Source organism: Vanellus vanellus (assembly GCF_965231255.1).
Source record: "Vanellus vanellus genome assembly, chromosome: 6".
Classification (NCBI taxonomy): Eukaryota; Metazoa; Chordata; class Aves; order Charadriiformes; family Charadriidae; genus Vanellus; species Vanellus vanellus.
Window position 1 is genome coordinate 12,030,813 of NC_138911.1, and position 19,627 is coordinate 12,050,439.

General features: G+C 35.1%; 1 protein-coding gene across 1 annotated transcript in view; it reads left to right on the forward strand.

Moving 5' to 3' along the window:
* The window catches only part of IRAG1 (inositol 1,4,5-triphosphate receptor associated 1), a 42,493-nt gene extending 24,782 nt beyond the window's left edge, over positions 1 to 17,711 (forward strand). Inside the window, exons 11-20 of the mRNA XM_082484793.1 lie at positions 1,816 to 1,846; positions 2,951 to 3,091; positions 5,924 to 6,055; positions 6,835 to 6,976; positions 7,651 to 7,700; positions 9,617 to 9,724; positions 10,817 to 10,884; positions 13,179 to 13,292; positions 14,220 to 14,351; positions 15,655 to 17,711. Coding sequence (XP_082340919.1) covers positions 1,816 to 1,846; positions 2,951 to 3,091; positions 5,924 to 6,055; positions 6,835 to 6,976; positions 7,651 to 7,700; positions 9,617 to 9,724; positions 10,817 to 10,884; positions 13,179 to 13,292; positions 14,220 to 14,351; positions 15,655 to 15,895 — 1,159 coding nt within the window. The 3' untranslated portion in view covers positions 15,896 to 17,711. The remainder of the gene's footprint in view (positions 1 to 1,815; positions 1,847 to 2,950; positions 3,092 to 5,923; positions 6,056 to 6,834; positions 6,977 to 7,650; positions 7,701 to 9,616; positions 9,725 to 10,816; positions 10,885 to 13,178; positions 13,293 to 14,219; positions 14,352 to 15,654) is intronic.
* The last annotated feature ends 1,916 nt before the right edge of the window (positions 17,712 to 19,627 follow it).

Sequence of the window (19,627 nt, forward strand, 5' to 3'; positions counted from 1 at the left end):
CAAACGAAGCATTTATCACCACACGCCTTGCATAGTTTGCACCACTGGTAACTTTAGAGACTGAGCATATTTTATTTTGTATTGCATTAGAATAAAGCTAAGCTTCTTCCATATTTCTGCGTAAGCCTTTTCTTTGAGAGAAATAAAACCGTAAAAAAAATGCCTACTAGGCATTAAAACAATTCCAAGTACATTTTGCCAAAACTATTCTTAAATTCACTCATGTGGTTTTATGCTATAAATGCCAGAGGCCTTCAATCATTTGAAGTAGTCAATATGTGTTCTCTGTGCAGATGAAATAATATTTAACATTTGTTGTTAAGGAACTGTTGTATACAACATTTTATATAAATGAATTCATGAGGTGAAGAAGTTCTAAGACACCATTGCTTGATTGTAATCAAATACTGAAAAAGTAATTTCATAGCTAAGTACAAAATAGGTAAATGCTGAACTGGCTTTGAGGATCAGATAATATAGAGATCTTCTGTTTTTCAGGTAATATTCTTTAATCAGTTGGCTTAATCTATTGAATAAATACACACGTGACTTTTCATTCTTACTATAAATTTCTCAGAATGTTCCCAGCCAAAGGAAAGACACAAATGTTATCATTCTGTGCTGTGTTATGTAACACATACAGATGCTTGAACTTCCTCCTTCTAGTAGGCTTCCTCTGAGAATAACATTAAGTAATATGAATGCTAATACTTTAGGCACAAAATGGTTTTCCAACACAGGGGACATATTGGCCTCCCTTCTTCTAGTCACTAGTCTGTTATTCTACCCAACAAGAAAAATCTGCTGCTTTTTGATGCCAGACGCATTGATTTCTATATTTGGGATTAATGATGTGATGAATATTGCACTAAATTTGAATTTTCTGAAAGTATCGTGTTTGCACAGTGCACGATACTGTCAACCACACTGGCATCCACTAGAATTTGTATGTACAACTCCTGTCATTTCTTTCAGATATTTCTCGTCTCTATTCACTTGCATAAAACTGAATAGCTCTCTGATGTTTTGGATCAATTACAGGGAATAAGAACCTGTACATTCACATGGGATGACTGCCTTTAAGTGAAATTTTCCAATATACTGTTCTCTGTCTATCTCATTTCTTTTATAGTATTCTATGAAACTGCATTTTGGTAACTTTTTCTAGTTTTTGTATAGACAGTAATTTTTCTTGTGGTGGAAAACTCATAAAACTCAAACATATATTTTGTAAGTGTCAGAATCGTGGTCAGAATCATTGTTAGCTAACTTCTAACAAAGATAGCAGCCAAAACAGGATAGCTTAGTATACAGTGAGCTGGATTTTGAATTCTGGCCATCTGTGATTATCTGTGATCATCATCGTCATGAAGTTGCAACTGTTAACAGAAGGAAAATGGGTAAAGATAATCATAGAATAGAATCATAGAATGGTTTAGGTTGGAAGGGACCTTGAGTAATAATCCAAAGTATAGCATATTGTCACTCACAACTCCAAAATGGTAACTTCTGTCTTGCTCTTGTACTCACAATTTATCACAATGTAGTGCACATAGCAGTATTTGCAGTTGCCAGAAACTTTGGTATGTTTTTGCCAGTACTCAGGTGATACTGTGCTGTTGCTTTAAAAAACACCCATAGGGTTTAGCCATAACAAGTACAATTGAATTAATTAAATACTGGTTTCACCAAAAGAAACTATAAAATATTTAAGGGGAGGATTTCTTTTGTTGTTCTTCTTGATTGAATATTACAGTAGCTTTGTGTTTAGAGGCAAAACCAATTAAAATATGAAATTTTTGCTTTTATTTCTAGCTCCCCTCCGCTTACTGAAAAAGAAGTTGAGGTAAGTATGTTCTTAAACTCATTATTTTAGACATATGCCTCAATTTTAAGTGGTTACTGTAAGTCTAAGGGTGGTTATTAGAACCAGGCAATGGGGGGGCACGTGTGGTGTGTCCAAAAATATTTCTCAGAAATAAAACATTGAGCTCAATCAAAATAACAATTTCATGAAATATGGGCAATTGTCCCAGGCAATATAAATTGTAAAAAGACTTAGAGTAGAAATAAGCAAACCACTAGTTTATGCATTCTTCGTAATAAAATATGCATTGATTCTGGAAATTATTATAATATACTTAAAACAGTTAAAATTTGTTATTAAATGAGAACAGAAATTAAATGAGTTAAATTGCATTCTTGTATTGGCCAATAGGAGCTTTGGGGTAGTTTTTTATGATATCTTGAAGTTAGTTTACATAATTTTTACTTTTTCAGTTCAAGCCAATAATTTTTTTGTAGGTTGCTCTTTAGCTTGCTGACTTCTTTTTTTTTTTTTTTTTTTTTTTTACATACTGGTGAAGAAAAAGATCTTTATTTACATAGCTCCATTCTAATGGAACTGTTGGTGCCTGTGCTTTGCAAAGTATTAATCCTAAGAAATAAAGTATCTGGTAAAGAAAGAACAATCTTTAAAAGCAGGGTGCAAGAGAATAAAAATATTAGCACTTTGTCTTTTGCTGGCTTCAGTGGTAGGTGTTTATTGCTTAGGTAAAACAATGCTAATGGTGAGCTCATCCCTGGACTTCCTCTGCACAGACTATCTGTTTAAAAACCTTGGGGACCCTTGGAGGAAGTCCAGCTAGAAAACAGATCCATTGTGATTCTGATAGTTCTGGTAGGCTACTTCCTTCATTGTGTCTCTGCTCTACTATCTCCCAGAAAAACATTCAGGAAAAGGGGGAGCAACACATTTACTCATATTTTAGAGGAAGTAAAGAGAAGTGATTTTTGAAACAATCTAACTTAAAAAATATTTTCAATTTTCTGTTTCAATACTTATTTAAGCGCCAAAGTTTGTTAAACACATATCTCATTCATAATTTGTTATTGGAAGCTTACATTACTGTCACACTTATTTAAAAATGCCCTTTTTTAATCCAAACAGAATGTATTTGTACAACTTTCCTTGGCCTTTAGAAATGATAGTTATACGTTGGAATCTAGAATTCACCAAGCAGAGAGAGAGAGAAATCTTACTGAGGAGAATGCTGAGAAGGAACTGGAAAATTTTAAAGCAGCCATTATGGTAAGAAAACAACAATAATGCTTTTTCTGAACGATAGTGTACACGAAAGTGCACACACATTTGAAATATGTGTGGCTATGCTTGCTTGTACCTATTGTAAATTCAGCCCCAAAGCTTAATTTTCTGCTGTTAGAGGTCCTTACTGAAGCTGCCTACCGTTCTACACAAGAGACAGCGTTTTCTGCTAGAGTGGGCCACCATTGCTGGAAATGCATAGAGGATGTTGCCCTATGTCTAATGGAATTCAGGAATAAATACTATGAATTTGCTGTTCAGTCCTTGGAATGAGCCCGTGACAAACCTAAGAGCATTCAGAACTGCAATTTGGGCACTGATCCATGCTCTCCTGGGCAAGACCTTCTTTAGCAGTAAATTTGAGGTGTGTGGTTAGGTGAAATACTGAAATGATCTGAAGCCTGAGTCTTGAGATATGTAACTTGAAAGACCTCTTAACTGCAGATAATAGAAGGCAGTATAGGAAAGGAAACAGTGAGGATTACTTAAGGAATACATGCAATCTCGGGATCAGGTTATGGGCCTGAATACTCCTTCATTCTAGCTGCCCCTGATGTTCTTTTGTTAGCAGTAATTTTCAGTCTTTGCCAGCTTTCTCTGGATTTTCTAACTGAAATGACAAATACATCTTTGAGATGTGACAACTTACTTGCTGCACACGTTTTTATGCAAAAAAGGGACGGATGCTTAGATACCATGCTTCTAAATGAAATACCTGTAGACCCAATTCACATATTACAAGGAGGTGCTGCCATACTTTTGAGAAATAGTTAGGAGAACATACGATTCTCCCATTTACTTTATCAATAACATCATCAGGAAAGAAAAGATACATTTTTTTTTAAAAAAAGGTATTTACATCTTTTCATCTGGAATTTCAAATCTGCAAAAAATAAAGTTTTGAATATTTTGCTGCTTTTCCTTCTGTTCTCTGTTTTTTAAAGAGCAGTCAGAGACAACCTAGTAAATCTCAGAGGTTTATTTATTATAACATTTTGTATACATGCATGTTTTTACAACTAGTGTATAAGGAGTCTTAAAACTGGAGAAAAAAAAAGTCTGTTAGATCTGACGTGTTTCTCTTAATTAGGCACCAAGGACCATGTTGCCAGCATGGGACAGATATGATCAGCTTTTTCCTCTATGCAGTTCCCATGCTACAGTCTGGCTTTTACAAGCCTTTTTATGTAATTTATAACAAAATGGAACCTGCCATTCATATAAAAACTTTTGTTCTGTACAATTGAATAAACTAACAAGCAATTAAATTGATAGCTTCTGTATGATCTGTATCATATTAGACATAGACTTGTTCTAATCTCAGTGGGAGGTTATCTTCATTTCTGTAGGACGGACAGATGTTATATGGCTCAATGACAGTTTTACCAGTCTTTATGATTTTTTAAATCAATTTTGTGATAATCGATGTTTTATTCAAAAACCCAGCTTCAAGACATGAACTAATTTACATGAACTTCAGATTTGTTCAAGAAAATAAGCAAGTTACAGTTGCCAAGAAAAACCTGAAAATCTAAAATTCTGTGCATGTTTTTCTCAGATTCCCTTGTGCCTTCTTGGGTCTTGCAGTCAAATTTTGGCTGGAATTTATTATCACACTACCTTCAGTGATAAATAAGTTTAAGAATTTTTTATTGTTGCAATTGTTGTTGTGGCAGATTCATCAGTCTCTTGGCTGTGTCTGCATAGCAAAGGTTTGCAATACAAATGCAGTTTCTCAAATGACTCTACTCAAAGTTACTGCACATCACTCCTTTCTTTTGAAGGAGGGGAGAAAAGGGGAGGAGGAGGAGAGGTTATTCTTTTCACACATCATTTCAATGCATTGACTTACTCTTGCAGTAATACAAGTGAGGGGTAGCAGAGAACTTGGGCATAATGCAGCTGGTCAGAGGGAAAATTGTGTGAAAGGCAAGACAGTGATTAATTGCTTAAGATAGCCTCATTGCCAAAACTGGTGCATCCTGAAAATGCACTTTGAGAATATAGGAATCATCCAGCATCACAAAGTCTGCCTGTAAGTCTGAACCAAATTCTGTCAAATTTTCTCATATCAAACTTTTCTGTGAACAGAAAACCCATTCAGTGTAGAGGTGTTCACTAAGGCTTTGACTAATATAACATCTGAATTCACTCTTGCTTTTGGTAACTAATCCCAAGAAAGTTATATGCTTTGATGCTTTCCAGTATTAGTCTGAGCTATAAAGTGACTATATGCATCCAGTGCATAAATGTGTGTATTGATTGACAAAAATTGGTTAAGAAATTTCAATTGCCATTTGATTTACAAGCCATGTTATTTTTTATTACTCTTTTACATTTAGAATTCTTGATACTATCATGTCTTATTTTCCACATAAGTGAAGTAATATGGAACTGAAAGAGCATAAATAGCCTTCTTAACACCTCGTGCCCAGCAAATTAAAATGTTCTTTGTGTTTTGCCAATCATTTGTAAGTACTTGTTCAAATAAACTTGGCATTTGTAAAGGCCACAGGTAGTGAGGCATGATTCATCGTTAATTTCATAAAGAAAAGTATTGCAAATGTGCTTAGCCCTCTTTAACTCCTTGAAAAGTGTGCTTGCAGTATGCAGTGAAGCACTATTCTGAAACAGAGCAGCAGCGCTCTCTGGGTTATATCTGGTAGTAGTGGTGGCTCTTCTCTGGGGCTAATTTGTCCATGTGTAGTTCTGCCTAGATATCTCTAGCCCATTTCTGTGGCTCATGCTACGAAAAGTGCTCATGCTGAACAAAAAGTGGCAAAACATGACGATCAAGCTTATGTATTTTCACTTCAGTCTTCAGCTCACTTATGGCATCATTATGAACACAGAGAAGCTTACCAGAAGCTCTTGGAGGATATTGCTGTTCTGCGGCGCTTAGCTGCTAGACTATCTAGTCGTGCTGAGATGGTTGGAGCCGTTCGCCAGGTGAGAACATCCTTGTGTCTAATACATATCCTGGCTGCACGTGTTCACTCCTTCTCTTTTTCAGTCATAGCTGGAGGTTATATTAGCCCTTTGAATTTTATTTGTCATTTTGACAGAGTAAAGATGTTTATTGTAGTGTCTGATAAGACACCATTTCAGTCTGGAAATAGAATTCAAACAGAAGATTACCCATGAAGCTATTCAACATCTGTACAATAGGAGCATATACATAATTCAGAACTATAGCTGCATCACAAGAAACTTAATTAAAATCAGTGCAGCATGAATAAGACAACTTTTCTGGGTCGAAAAGCCCGTCTAGCTCAGTCACCTTCCTTTGGCAATAGCTTACTCAGACAACTGTAAAGTGTGTAAGAACAGAACAAGTATAAGTGAGAACACAGCAATACCCTCCCAGGTTCAAGACTGTTGCCTCTTCCCACTAAAGTAACTAGACTGATGCCAGTGACTAAGACCTTCGAGGGTTTGAAAGCAAATGTACATATACCACATAACTAATAAGACAGGCACACAGACAGACTTGTAAAATATATATTATAAAATATGACATCATAAATTATGATATTCTGTGTATATATATGAATGCATGTGCGTTTTTGTTCCAATTAGCCCAGGAATTTTTGGTCATGGATGTACCAATATTTCTATAAGAACAACTGTTCCAGATTTAGCCCTGACAGGGAACATACACATAGAGACAAATGAGTTGTTTGAGAAGTGTAGTGGTTACCTGACTATTCCCCTCTTTTCTTCCTTAGGAGAAGCGTATGTCAAAGGCAACAGAAGTAATGATGCAGTATGTGGAAAATCTGAAAAGAACATATGAAAAGGATCATGCTGAACTAATGGAGTTCAAGAAACTTGCCAATCAGAATTCTAGCAGAAGCTATGGTGCATCTGGTAAAAAAAAAAAAAAAAAAATTAAGGGTTTGTCTTGCCTCTATACAGAGGTGTTAGAGCTATTAGTGGTAAAAAGTGAAATATCATGAAAACTGTTCGTGAAGTTCTGATCTACAGGAGTAGATTTCAAAAAGTTATAGATATAACAGTTAAAATATTTCATATAAGCTATACTTAAGACTATAGTAAAGTAATTTAAAATCACTGTTACTTACCAAATTCTGATGAGATCCAATGATGTTTTCATTGGCCTCTTGCACATACATGTAGCTTGCACAGTTTTAACACAACTACCTCTTATGTGACAGATGATGGCAAAATTTCATTATTAAAAGGATTTTTTCTTTTTCAAACCTTTTCTTTCCTAGTTTGCTGGAAAGTGAAATATGAGTATTTTCTTTTGCAAAAACTTATATATGGAAGCAAATAGTGGGCTTTTGCCTGATCTCAGTAAAGCTAGTCATGGTTCAATTTTTTCGCAATTATTTCAGATTTCTTCTGCAGGTGTAATTGAGAACAGAACTGTATGACAGATAAATATGCAGTCACTACAGACCTTGTATAAATATACTATATCAGAGTTTGAAATATTATTAATTATTTTTATTATTAATATTATTTATATATACACTCTTATAGTCTAAGACTGTTTTTTATCTACTGTTTATATGCAGAAGATGGAGTACCTCGTTCATCTAGATCCATGTCTCTTACTGTTGGAAAGGTATTTCTACAATATAAAGAAAATGAAGTGAACATTTTATGTAGTGAAATTTCTTTGTCTACATACACTCACTTTTATAGGTTGTGTTCAAAACAGTGCTGGTGAGTTCTCAATATTGCTCATGTAATTTAGTGCCAGTGCTTTGTAAGTTTGGACACATGATGAAGTACGGCTTTGTGCAAGAATGATAATGCTTGCTGTGAAGCTATAAATAATAGAAGGACCTATTTATTTAAGAATAATTGTATTCTGGGCCACCTACCTGTCCTCCAGAGAGTGTCTTAGGTCCTATGTTGTATTCTGGTTCCTCAGTGAGGAAGCTGAACATTGGATCAAAACTTACTATATGATTCGGGATTCCAAGATCATCCCATTTTTTTTATCTTAAGAATTATATCATGTTCAGAGTAGCTTAGATGTAAATAGTTATTTTTAAGTGGGGTCCATTTTTCAGTTAGCATTAAAGTATCTTATTTGGTTTGACAAAGCATTCAGCACGAGAGATTATCTCAGATTGTTTTGGCCTGACCAATTAATAAGTTTAATATGGCCAGTGTTCCATTTCTGCAAAAATTCCAAGTGTTGGAGATCAAGTTTATTACAAAACTTCCTAAAACAGCCAGTGATTTGAGACAGCCAAGTCCCAATGTAACCATTATGAAATTTGATGGTCAAAGGCATTATATTCTTTCTATTATTTCTTTTTGTATTTTTATTTGCTTGGGTTGTAGTTCTTTAGGTTTAGTTTGTTCCTGCTACCTCTGAGTGCTGGACAGAAAGAACTAGAGTACAGAGCATGCTGAGGTCAAGACTGGATGTCAGAATGAGAACCAGATAAGTTGAAACAGAGGTCGCAAAAAAAGATGAAATTTAACTAGGAAAATTGAAAGTCCAAATAATAAAGAAGTCCAAATAATAAAGAAGGGGGGGAAAAAAAAACCCAAACCAAAACACACTAAAATGGAGTGCCTAACATGGCTGCAGACTGTCCAGTATAGTTTTCCTGGAGGACATTAGACAAACCTCTGCCATTAATGAATAACTATAGTTGTTTTTGTCTAGAACCAGAATCGTGGAGTAGGTGACTCCTTCTATATATTTAGTAAATCTGTGTGTAACTACTTTCCTGTAAAGTTACCTAGTGCAGAATCTTAGGAGTGTTTGGATATGCTGTTAGATGCTATATGTGCTTGGAATTTTTACTCAGTGGATTTCCCTAGATGTATGTCATAGGATGAAGTATTTGGCTACTTACCTAATGACAGCAAAAACTTATATGTTCTATACTTGAGCTAGAATATATTGTGTAAAGCTAGCATGTGTTTATCATATAAAAAATTTCCATGGTCTTTGGAAAATGTAAGCAATGTCACATGATGCTAGATAGATATCTAACAACTCAAGGATGGTGGAGAAGGCTCTGTTCTTTCACAGAGGGAACAGATATTATTGTTTCTGTAAGTTATAATTTATAGGTTTACAGATAATTAATGTCATAGTGGCTACAGTGTATCATAATGCGTACATAGCAAGAGAAGAGTTTCGTGTGTAACTTCATTATTTACCAGTTACTGTGACACTGGCACTTTTCCCAGTATCATTATACATCTGGTTTAACCAAAGATAATAGCCTCTAATAAGAACTGACAATAACAGGTCAGAACATATCTGTTGGGCTTTCATTGTGGAGGGAAAAGTGTGGCATCCCAGTACACCACCTCATTTCACACTAAGCACTCGCCATACCAAACAGTATTAAAGGAAGTTTTGGGGAAAATCACAGCCCTAACAGCCATTTATCTTAATTTTGCTCCCAACTCTCCTTTCCCCCCTCTTTGCCACACCTGTTAACTTATAGAATTGTTCTTCAGCCTATCTTGTTGCATAATAATTAAAAAAAATGTTATTTGTCACAGAATATGCCTCGGAGGAGAGTCAGTGTTGCTGTTGTTCCTAAATTTAACTCCTTAAATATTCCTGGTCAGTCACCAACAGCTTCACCCATACCTTCAATGCCTTCCCTGGTAAGTAAAACCCACAGTTTAAAGATACAACTTTTTGCCTAAACCACTTTTGCATAGGACCAAGCCATAGTCTACTAAAAATGTAAACTTCTTCATTGGTTTTATTTATTTTGACTCCATCCTAGTGAAGAGGATGGACAGAGGTAATTCCTGTCATGTAAGGGACGTATGCCTTCAGAATCTATCTCCATAAATGATCACTTTGGACACAGAGCTGAATAGGGCTAGCTGCTGATTCAGAGCCATTGGACATTAGTTTAGGTAATTTGCCTTTAATCTGCAGTAACACACTGGAAAGAAGTAGTAAAAATAGTTGTCCACTGCAGAAGAGAAATTTTAACTAGAATCTATAAAAGATGATTGGACTGCTTCTCATCATTGCCAAGAAGTCTGCTAAACAGAAAAGCATATAATTAACGTACAGAAATGTATGTGGTACAAATCTAGAAGTTCTGTGATGATCTGTGATTAGTGGAGCTATCAGCCCTTTGCCTTGACTTTTTGTTTATAAAATTTTAAGAAATAAAATGAGAATCTAATCTGAACCTAATAAATCTATAGAAATACTTAGGAAGAAAACTGCAAGGCATACCAACGGTTCAGAGATAAGCTAAGATGGCACATAACCTGAAAGCTATGCAGTTTTCTGGTAAAAGTGTAGGGCTATTTAAATAAGCTGAGAAGCTACGTCCATTGTTTCAGGAACCAACTGTGGTTATTTACCATGGTTTATTATAATTTATTTTTGTTTAAAATTTTCCATTGAAAACTTAACTAACAAATTCATGTTCCTAGGGTAATATGAAGAGAAGCAATAGAGTAATTTTGTTGTTCAGTGATCAATATATGAAGAAAGACTTTTCTTGGAAAAAATAAGCGGGATAGAAGGGAATGTCGCAGACAATTCTGCTTAGTGTGCAAGTCCATTGTTTACTGTGGTTAGTAGGAGTAATTTGGAAGCTCCATGTTAAAGATACCTTGCTCATGGGTGTGGGAAGAAAACCTAAGCAGCACGTTGACTTTGTCATTTTGCTGAAGACTCATTTGAAATTAATCATAGATGTAACATTTATTGCTGTTTTTCACTTACAGTCTGAATCACCTAGTAATGGAAAGAGCAATCTAACATCTACTCCTGTTCTGCCAGCACTTTTAGAAAAGTGAGTTCTCTAGGTCATCTCGTTACCTATTAAATCCGGGTATGAAATGAAAATTATATAATTTCTGTCTTTCCTGACAGAAGTTATACCAAAGCATAAGGTATTGAAAACAGTGACACAATATTGGCTTAGGTTGATTCACAGTCTGGTAACTGTATTTTACTATGTCACCATCATATTGTTCTTTTCATATACAAAGGGTTTACAAGCAGTCTCAGAACTAAATTGAGCCTGCTATGATCATTAGAACTCAAGTAAAACTGCAGCAGTAGATTATACATTTACACATTTGAGTAAGCCTGCCTTCAGAAATTGACAAAACTAAGAGTACTACACACAATGCATGTGGCACTTTTTTTAATATATTTCCTGACACAAATTAATGCTGTATCTAAAGTTGGTGATGAGCAACCCTGGGTATGAATATTCCTTAACTTGGCTATCCCAGTACTAGAAGTTTGTGCTCTGCCCTTGCTTTTTCAACATGTGCCAGCTGGTAAGAATCATATTTTGAAATACTATGATATCCAGATTCATGCAGGTTTTTAAGTTTATAGGAATAAACATAAGCATACAAAATTCAAAAGTATAATTTATCATAATAGTAGATAATCAAAATTTTACAGAAGTCAAAACAGTGTTTAAATTGAGTAGTAATTTTTTTTTTAGTATAAAATGAATTGAATATTCAGCTAAATTCAAGCATTGAGTTCGAGATTTTAGTTTTAGCAACCTGAGATTTTAGTTATAAAAGCCAGAGAAGTTTGCATTTTAAAGTTAAAAAATAATGATACAAAAGAGGAGGGTTTTTTCAGCCTGGCAACAAGCAAATACCTCAAAATCTATATTTTTCTAGTACCTGTAAATTGCAAAAATATTTTTAATTAAAACATTTGCCCTTTTGACTCTATTACCATTAGTGTAGATGTCCTGGCTGAATTGCGGTGTACTGTTGTTATCCATTTTACATAATACTTCTGTGAGTCATTCCATGGGTTTAAATACATAAATAACAATATATTAATATTTAAATAATAAATGCAGCAAAATAATAGCGATACGGACAAGGAAAGTAAAGAATTGCTCTGCTGGAAAGCATGTGCATCTACACATTTCTGGAAAGACCTTTTAAGTTCTACCAGTTGAAATTCATGTAGACATGTAATTTAATTTTATAGAAGTTCTTGAAATGTAAAGTTTCTGTAGTAATAGAACAGAAAGATGGGCGATATGAAAAGATGTGAGACTGGGATAAGAACAGAAGGCATACTCAAGCTGTTCTACAAGAAGTAACAGAAGTAGAACTTGAAAATCAAGTTTGAGTGTAAGTATGTATGCATGGGACAGCTACTGTAGTAGTGTAAAATTATCTAGTTCTGCAGAGTTTTGTATATTTAAGCGCATCAAGCTTATATTCATGATGTGTTTAAAGTCCAAGTGAAAATAATGTCTACTGTTAATATGCCTTCTTGAGAGAAAATCCATTGCCCACAGATGGTGTCAATCAGGATGGATTATTCTGCCATTGATTTTAGTGCAAGAAAAATAAGGCCTACAAAAAGGGTTAGATTCTAGAAATTGAAATGGGATCCACTGTTGAGCTTATTAAACCTTGGCTTTGATGGATTTGCTAAGTCATGTCTGAATCACTTAAACTCTCTGTCCCAGACTTAAATAAATAAGGACAGGAGAGCACTGTGGAAAGAGAGCAACATATAAATGGCTTATCTTTATGCTAAATGCTAAAAGCTTTTACTTAAGAAAAGTTTTAGTGAAAAAAGCTATGTATGTGTTTGTATTTTTTTAAAAATAATTTGCATCATTTCATCATATAAAGTCAGCAGAGAGGAGTACCTAAAAGGCAAATATGAAAAATGTTTTGTTAAATTAATATTTGGTATTATTTCTATTATTTTCCTCTGATGAAGCAGGTTACAATTTCTAAGATGATTTTTAGAAAGTTGAGGGAAATATTTTAAAGAATAGCAAATAAATGCTATGGATAAGCCAGGAAACAAATGCTCTTTTCTTTTCTTTTTTAAAGAAGAAGAAGCAAAACGCAAGTTTTAATACCTTAGAAACAATTACTGTTCTTAAATTATAACATTTTGAAAATAAATTTTGTTTAGTGTTTAATTTTTTTATTTTGAAAGACATTTCTCCAATGTACATTAAAGAAGAAAAATCAGGAATCACAAAATTGCGTGTGATTGTTCTTGTTCAGTAGTATACTCGAAATACAATACATTTCAGTGGTGTTATTTTCTGTTTGCCTGTTTCTTTTGTCTTGGCAGTGGTAAGACTGAACCTGACTGTGAAACCTCTACTTCTGTGCTGACACAGAGTGGGTTGGAAGAAATCAGTCCTGAAACTAAAGCCAAGATAGAAGAGGAAGCATATAACAAAGGGTGGGAATGTTTAATGTGAACTAAATCTGTAAATATGTGCTACCAGATCAGGATGTATGTTTTTACAATGTAATTTTATATGCAAAATTAGTGACATAATCGATATAAGCTCCTAGAAGATGGTCATAACTGAAGCAATGTGGGAAACATTGTTAGTGAGCTTCACGCATTGTATTTGCATCGTAGCTGTTCACTTTCATTCTTTATTAGTGTTAGCCAAACTGTGGGAGAGTACTTATATCGGAGATTCTGAGTTGAGTGGGTGTTCTTACGTCAATAGCATTCAGCTTCACAATAGGATAATCCAAAACAGCTTTCTAAAGTGTTTATTCTGAAAAGTGTAAATGGAAATAAATAAAGAGTAGGTATCCACTTCTGCAGTAAACTGATGTTGTTAATGTCACAAAGTGCTTTACACAGCAAGTTTTGGGACAATTAACAGCTTTGGGATCTGTTTGTGAATGCCAAGTGAAGAATGTTGAATTATGTGGAGAGTGAGACAAAAATTTTGATCCTTTCCGGCAGAATCCAAAATCCAACAAGCCATCTATCTTTAGCATTGATTTGCACGTACTCTTCAGGAAAATAAAATATCTAAAGCGTGTTCAAAAGGATTGAAAAATAATAGAGAAGTACTTACCAACTCCTTTACAATAGACAAAAGTTGTGCTTTGTTGAGGACTATAACTTCTTTTTCTTTTTCAAGATGATAAATTTGGTAACAGAGCTAATAAAATCCTCTATTAAGGAAGGGTGGCTGGCTGTGTGCCATACTCATGTTCTTTAGCTAGTTTTTACTCTTGTCTGAGTGCTGCAACACTGCTACTTGTGTCTTACTCTCTGTAACAAAAAAAAACTAATTTTTCATTACACAGGAACAGGCTTATACAGCATGCTAGATTAAGAAAAATGTTTTGTCTGTTAAAGCTATCAGGAAGGTTTGAAGAAAACCAAAGAACTTCAGGAATTGAAGGAAGAGGATGAAGAGACACCAAAAGAAAGTCATGATGAACATGAAGAAAGTGAAAATGAAGATGAGATAAAAAACCTGAAAAGCAGGTGAGACAGTGGTGTAATATGTCCATACAAGAGAAGCCACTTTTTCTATTTGTGGTACCCAACCAAGTGTTTTATACTGTTATTTTGACATGTTTTCTTCCAGTCTAGGGAAGCATATTTAAAATAACAGTATTTTCACAGGAAGGAATATTCCAAGATAACATAGTTGCAAAACTTTTTATTTTGTTATTTCAACTAAAATTGTATGTTGACATCAAGATGCTTCAACTTGATGGGGTTTGGTTTTGATTTGAGGTAAAAAATATTCCACAAAAGTTCTTCAGATGCCAGAATGTATGTCTCAGTAGGTATGCATTGTCTCATAAAAGTTGTTATTTGGGAACCTGATGCCCATATTTGTTCCATGCATCATTCCCAAAGGGTCTTCACAGGTGAGTCTTTCAGTACATCTACAAGGTGAATGCAGATTAAGACAAGCTCCTCAGCTATGTTGGACTTGGTCTGACTTGAACAGGCAGGTGCCTACTTTCTCTGGAAGCTGTGTAGATGCAGCAGAACAGCACTATGCTGGAGTTCCTGCTTTTCAGTAAAGTGACATGTTTATTGCATTCATCTGCAGCCAGTGCTCTTCGTCTGTACTGGGGACTTTTGAATCCTCTGCTTATTGTCTTACCTGAAGCCTTTAATGCCTAACTGGAAAACTTTTCTGAAATTTTCAACTTTTCTTAGAGTTAGTTATTCAGTCTCCTCGGTGGTTCTACCACCCAATTCAATATACCTGCAATTTCCTGCATTTTAGAAGCAAAGAGACTTTTGCATTACAGAGGAATTTAATGCTGACCAAAGCAAGTAATATGTCTCATCACAAGCTAAGGTAGGAATCCTCACCTGATTCAGAAGAATTCATTGCCATTCCATAACCATTATGGTTATAAACATCTGTTAATTTGAGATTTCAGCCATGTTCAGAAGGGCAGCCAACTCACTAGTCATGAAACTCTTAGGAAGAAATGTTTACAACATGTCCTAATGCTTAGTTTAGTTGAGCAAGCTATGAACAGTGCAGAATTTTACATCACATCAAGCTTTGAGATTTGCCAGTTGACAGGTGGGAGAAATAGAAGTCAAGTTTACGGTCTTCAGCCGTCTTGCAAATTTGACCCATATCTGAGTGTACAGCTCTTCTTAGAAGAACTTAACAGTCTGATTCTTCTTTGACAGGGTGTTTGTATTTGGAAGAAAGATGGTGCACCATACATCTATGAAACTTCTCTAATTGAAAAGCTTAAGATAATAAATTTGCATATGAATAATATATAACAGTTTTCTTTTAATTTTACAGCAGACTTGAAGTCATCATTAATTATTTACATATACTGTACCCCAAACTGTGTAAACACTGGAATGTGGTATGGCTTGTAGTGGCTGCGATAATCATTTTTGCTGTGGTGTTGGGAATCTACCATTCATACAACTCCTGTGATGAAAAATCAGAGGGACCTGAAGGGAAGGCCAGCTGTTCGGCTGCCCATCAGTATTCCTGGTGGAACTCAGGATTTCAACATGAGCAACGCACTGAATAATAAAGGAACAACCGTGCATTTATGGCACCTGAGCAAGTATGCATATTAGAACACAATTGTTAAAGGTAGTGCTTAGTCATCCTTATGGTTGTTAAATGTGATCTGTTAGACAAGTGATTTACTCCACACCATCAGGTTTGGGCATACATTGTGAACATACCTTGCCAAAATGACAATCTGATAAATAATCCTGTCTGTCCTCTTATTGTAAATGACTGATAAAAATTAAAAAAATGTTGAATTGTGATAAGGTTGTGGCAGTAATCAGCAAGCAGCAACACATTTAAAAGAATGATTTGCACAGGACATTGACATCTCTGCTATGATTTTAAAGAAAATTGTAAAACCTGCATTTGCAGTTAGTGCTTTAATTTGCGTTTCCTGAATTTATTGGTGATCATTGAAGTACTAATGGCATTTAAGTCCTTTGGGTTTTAAGAGTCTAATTCATTTCCTTTTTCATGATTATCGGGTAGATTATTGGTAGAAGGTTAGAATCATATTATCAGACCAAATGCCTTGCTGATAAAGTAATTTTATAAGATGAATTATCTGTATAATAATTTAAATGGAATACTAAGTACATGCATAAATGTGTTTTATGATATACTTTAAGAATGGGACCACCACTTTTTTTAAAATGGGATGCACAACAAACCTAAAATGAGGTCTAGGTGACACAGTTGATGTTGTCAAATAAATCTGGGAACTTCTGATATATCAAAGGGACACGCTTTGCAACAGTTTGCATATGCCACTCAGAGTCACTACTGGTTGCAGCAAAGACTAGTTTCTGTCTGGAAGGTTAGATGTGTTGCCCAAGCCCAAAATACAGCAGTCTGGGACATAGGAAGAAATCTTTGATTCTTTATTAAAAAAAAAAAAAAAAAGAAAAGAAAAAAAAAAAAGAAAAAAAGTCTTCAAAACTGTGTATACAGGTGATCACAGCAAGTGGACTCCACCCTAGGGCTAACACTGGAAACAGATATCCTTTGAGATCTGCACTAGGAACATAGTTCTGCATACAGCCAAAACCCTACCAGTGCCTAGATGAATCAGGACATGAAAGCAGTGAGGACTTTGAATAGGTCACTGCATGGTTTCAGTGGTTCATTTGCAGAATCTGATGCCAAGTATATAACTGTTCTGATATGCTTTCAAAGCTAAACTATCGGGACATGATAGATTAATCTTATGCCCAGATTTTATAGCAGTTCTGCGTATTTAGGAGTTGTGAGTTCTTACACAAGAATGTGAAAGCCTGAAAGTTTTAAACAAGCAATTTCAAAATGATGAAGCCATTATCTGTGAAGAACCACACCACCTAGGGCTGAGACCAAAATGCATGTCACTTAAGGTATACCATGTGTACCTGCTGAACATTATTTCTGATTGAAGATGAACTATGTTTGTCTTTCCATAGCTCTATGCTTGAATGTCACCACAATATTAAAATCAGTGTGACACTTGATTGCACTCATGTCTTGCATTCTTCTGACATTTTCTGACTGATTAACGGGTCTGTTTACCAACTGAAGGACAAGAATGTCATGAAGTACTGTAATTTCAGTTCAGATGCAGTTAGTATTGCCTTGTCTTCTTTTGGTGTAAACAGTGAACCTCAAGCTAACTATCAAAGAAAACAGGTTTCTAACTCAGTCAGAAGTTTAATTCACATATCTGGCACTAGTAACAAATATCCTGCTGGTGAATTTTGTTTGCTACATCTTTAGCCATATGTTTCTTAAGAGGCATTTATATGGAGAAAGAAAATTAAAATATGAAAAATTATTATTAATTTTTTTAAAAAAGCAGACCACTACCAGGTTGGGGGGGGGGGGGGGAGGTGGGAAGTCTATAAGTAGTTGGGAGGTTTGTTTTTTATTTTAAAGTATATATTGTTGAGGAACAGTGTGCTTAAGGAAGTTCAAAAAGGATAATGGGAAAGTGTCATTTGGTCTAAAATTGTAATTGGTAAAGAATAAGACAGAAGGTTTCTTGCAAATTACTTGGTATCTGTTTGGTTCAGCTAGAATATCAACTATGAAGAATTACTGTGACATTTCCTGTACTTCCAGTATTTGAAGAAACTTGTCAGTTGCTCTTTGAATACTTCTTTATTAAAATCAGCTTCTTTAACTTAGTGTTCTTTACAAACAGGCAATAATAAGGCAATAAAAATTGAAGGTAAATAGTCCTGAAGATTCAGGAAGTGCCAAAAATTATGGCACATACTGGATTATGGGATTGTGGAAATGTTGGGCTGCACTAAGGAGAAAAAATTAACAATGCCTATAATCAAATTTAATTCGCTCGCTCTTACATCTGCACTGATGTGGGTCCAACACCTTATTTTAAGTAAATGTAGAAAGTTATTGATATCAATAGGTCTCTTGAAATGCTTAATATTAGGCATGTGCTAAGTTTTTTTTGGCCAGTGGGTGAACAAGGTCTCCATCCTCTCTAGAAATTAGGCACACTGGCTTTTTGTGGCCTTAGTGCACAAGGGTGAATTTCCATGAGTAGCTGTACCAATTTGAACTGAACTACTTGCATGTCTAAGGCAAGTGTAACTTAGCCACAAAGTTATTAATTGTTGTGGGGAATGGACTGAAAGAGGCAAGAGATTTTAATGGGGATGAAAAGGTGAAGATAAAGTTTATTTTAAAAAAAAAAAAGTTGTTCTTTTTATAACTACTTTGAGCAAACTGTCCACTAAAGATAATGAACCACAATGACTAACAACACATTAACTATTTTTGCTTATATATTCCAGTTAGTTAATGAAGACACCTTTTATTAATAGGAAACTAGATTGAGCTCAAAAACTATTCTAAATGTAATTTTATCTGTTGGATGTTAGTTTGCTTTATCTGGAAAAAAAATCGACCTCTTCTGTGTTCAAAGATCACATCAGATAACAAGAAATAGATCTATTATTTATGCTATTAACACTGAAATAGTTTCCTTGAGGTGCAATATTTATTTTTCTGCTTTAACAAGACACGTTTATTGTTTTTCCTGCACAGCACAGATGTTTCTAGTAAAAGGAATTTTAAAAGGGCACTATTTTTGTGTATCATATTTAAATTTGTAATATTGTAAGATTTTGCACAAGTGTGCTGGTATTGTACTGTATAGTATCACATACTTGAGTTTTGAAATAAAAGTATGGTTTCAAAGTCCTCAGTGTTGCTACCTTAAAGGTTTGGTTTTTACATGCGCTCTGTCTGTGTATTAATGTCTATTTTCTTATGAAAGACATACTGCCTTGTCTATCATACTGCCATGTTACACATACCAAAGATCTTGTTCTTAGTCTTTCAGTTCTTCAGGAAAATGATGTAGAAGAAGCAAGCAAACTCCTCTTTCAATAGAGAAAGTGTTTGTAAGCAGGGTCATGCCTGTCATACCCTAGAAGCAAGATGAGAGAGGAAACTGAAATATCCTGGAGAGAGTTTAACCCCTGCTTCAGAGGGAGGCTGCCTGTCACTGAGGAAGTTGAACACGGAAAGCCGCAAGGGAGATCTGTAACCAAAGGAGACTGAGTGGAAGGTTAGGATTCTTTATTTGCTTTGTCTTCTTGTAGGCTTGGGAGGTCTGGGAAGCCTGGGCTTTGTGGAGAGCTGAACTGCCAGACCAGCGGGAAGGAGGCAATGCTGTTTCCATGAAGAACAGAAATGTCACTTCTGAATCTCTGATGGTCTGTGTCAGGGAGAAAAACTCTGGGAC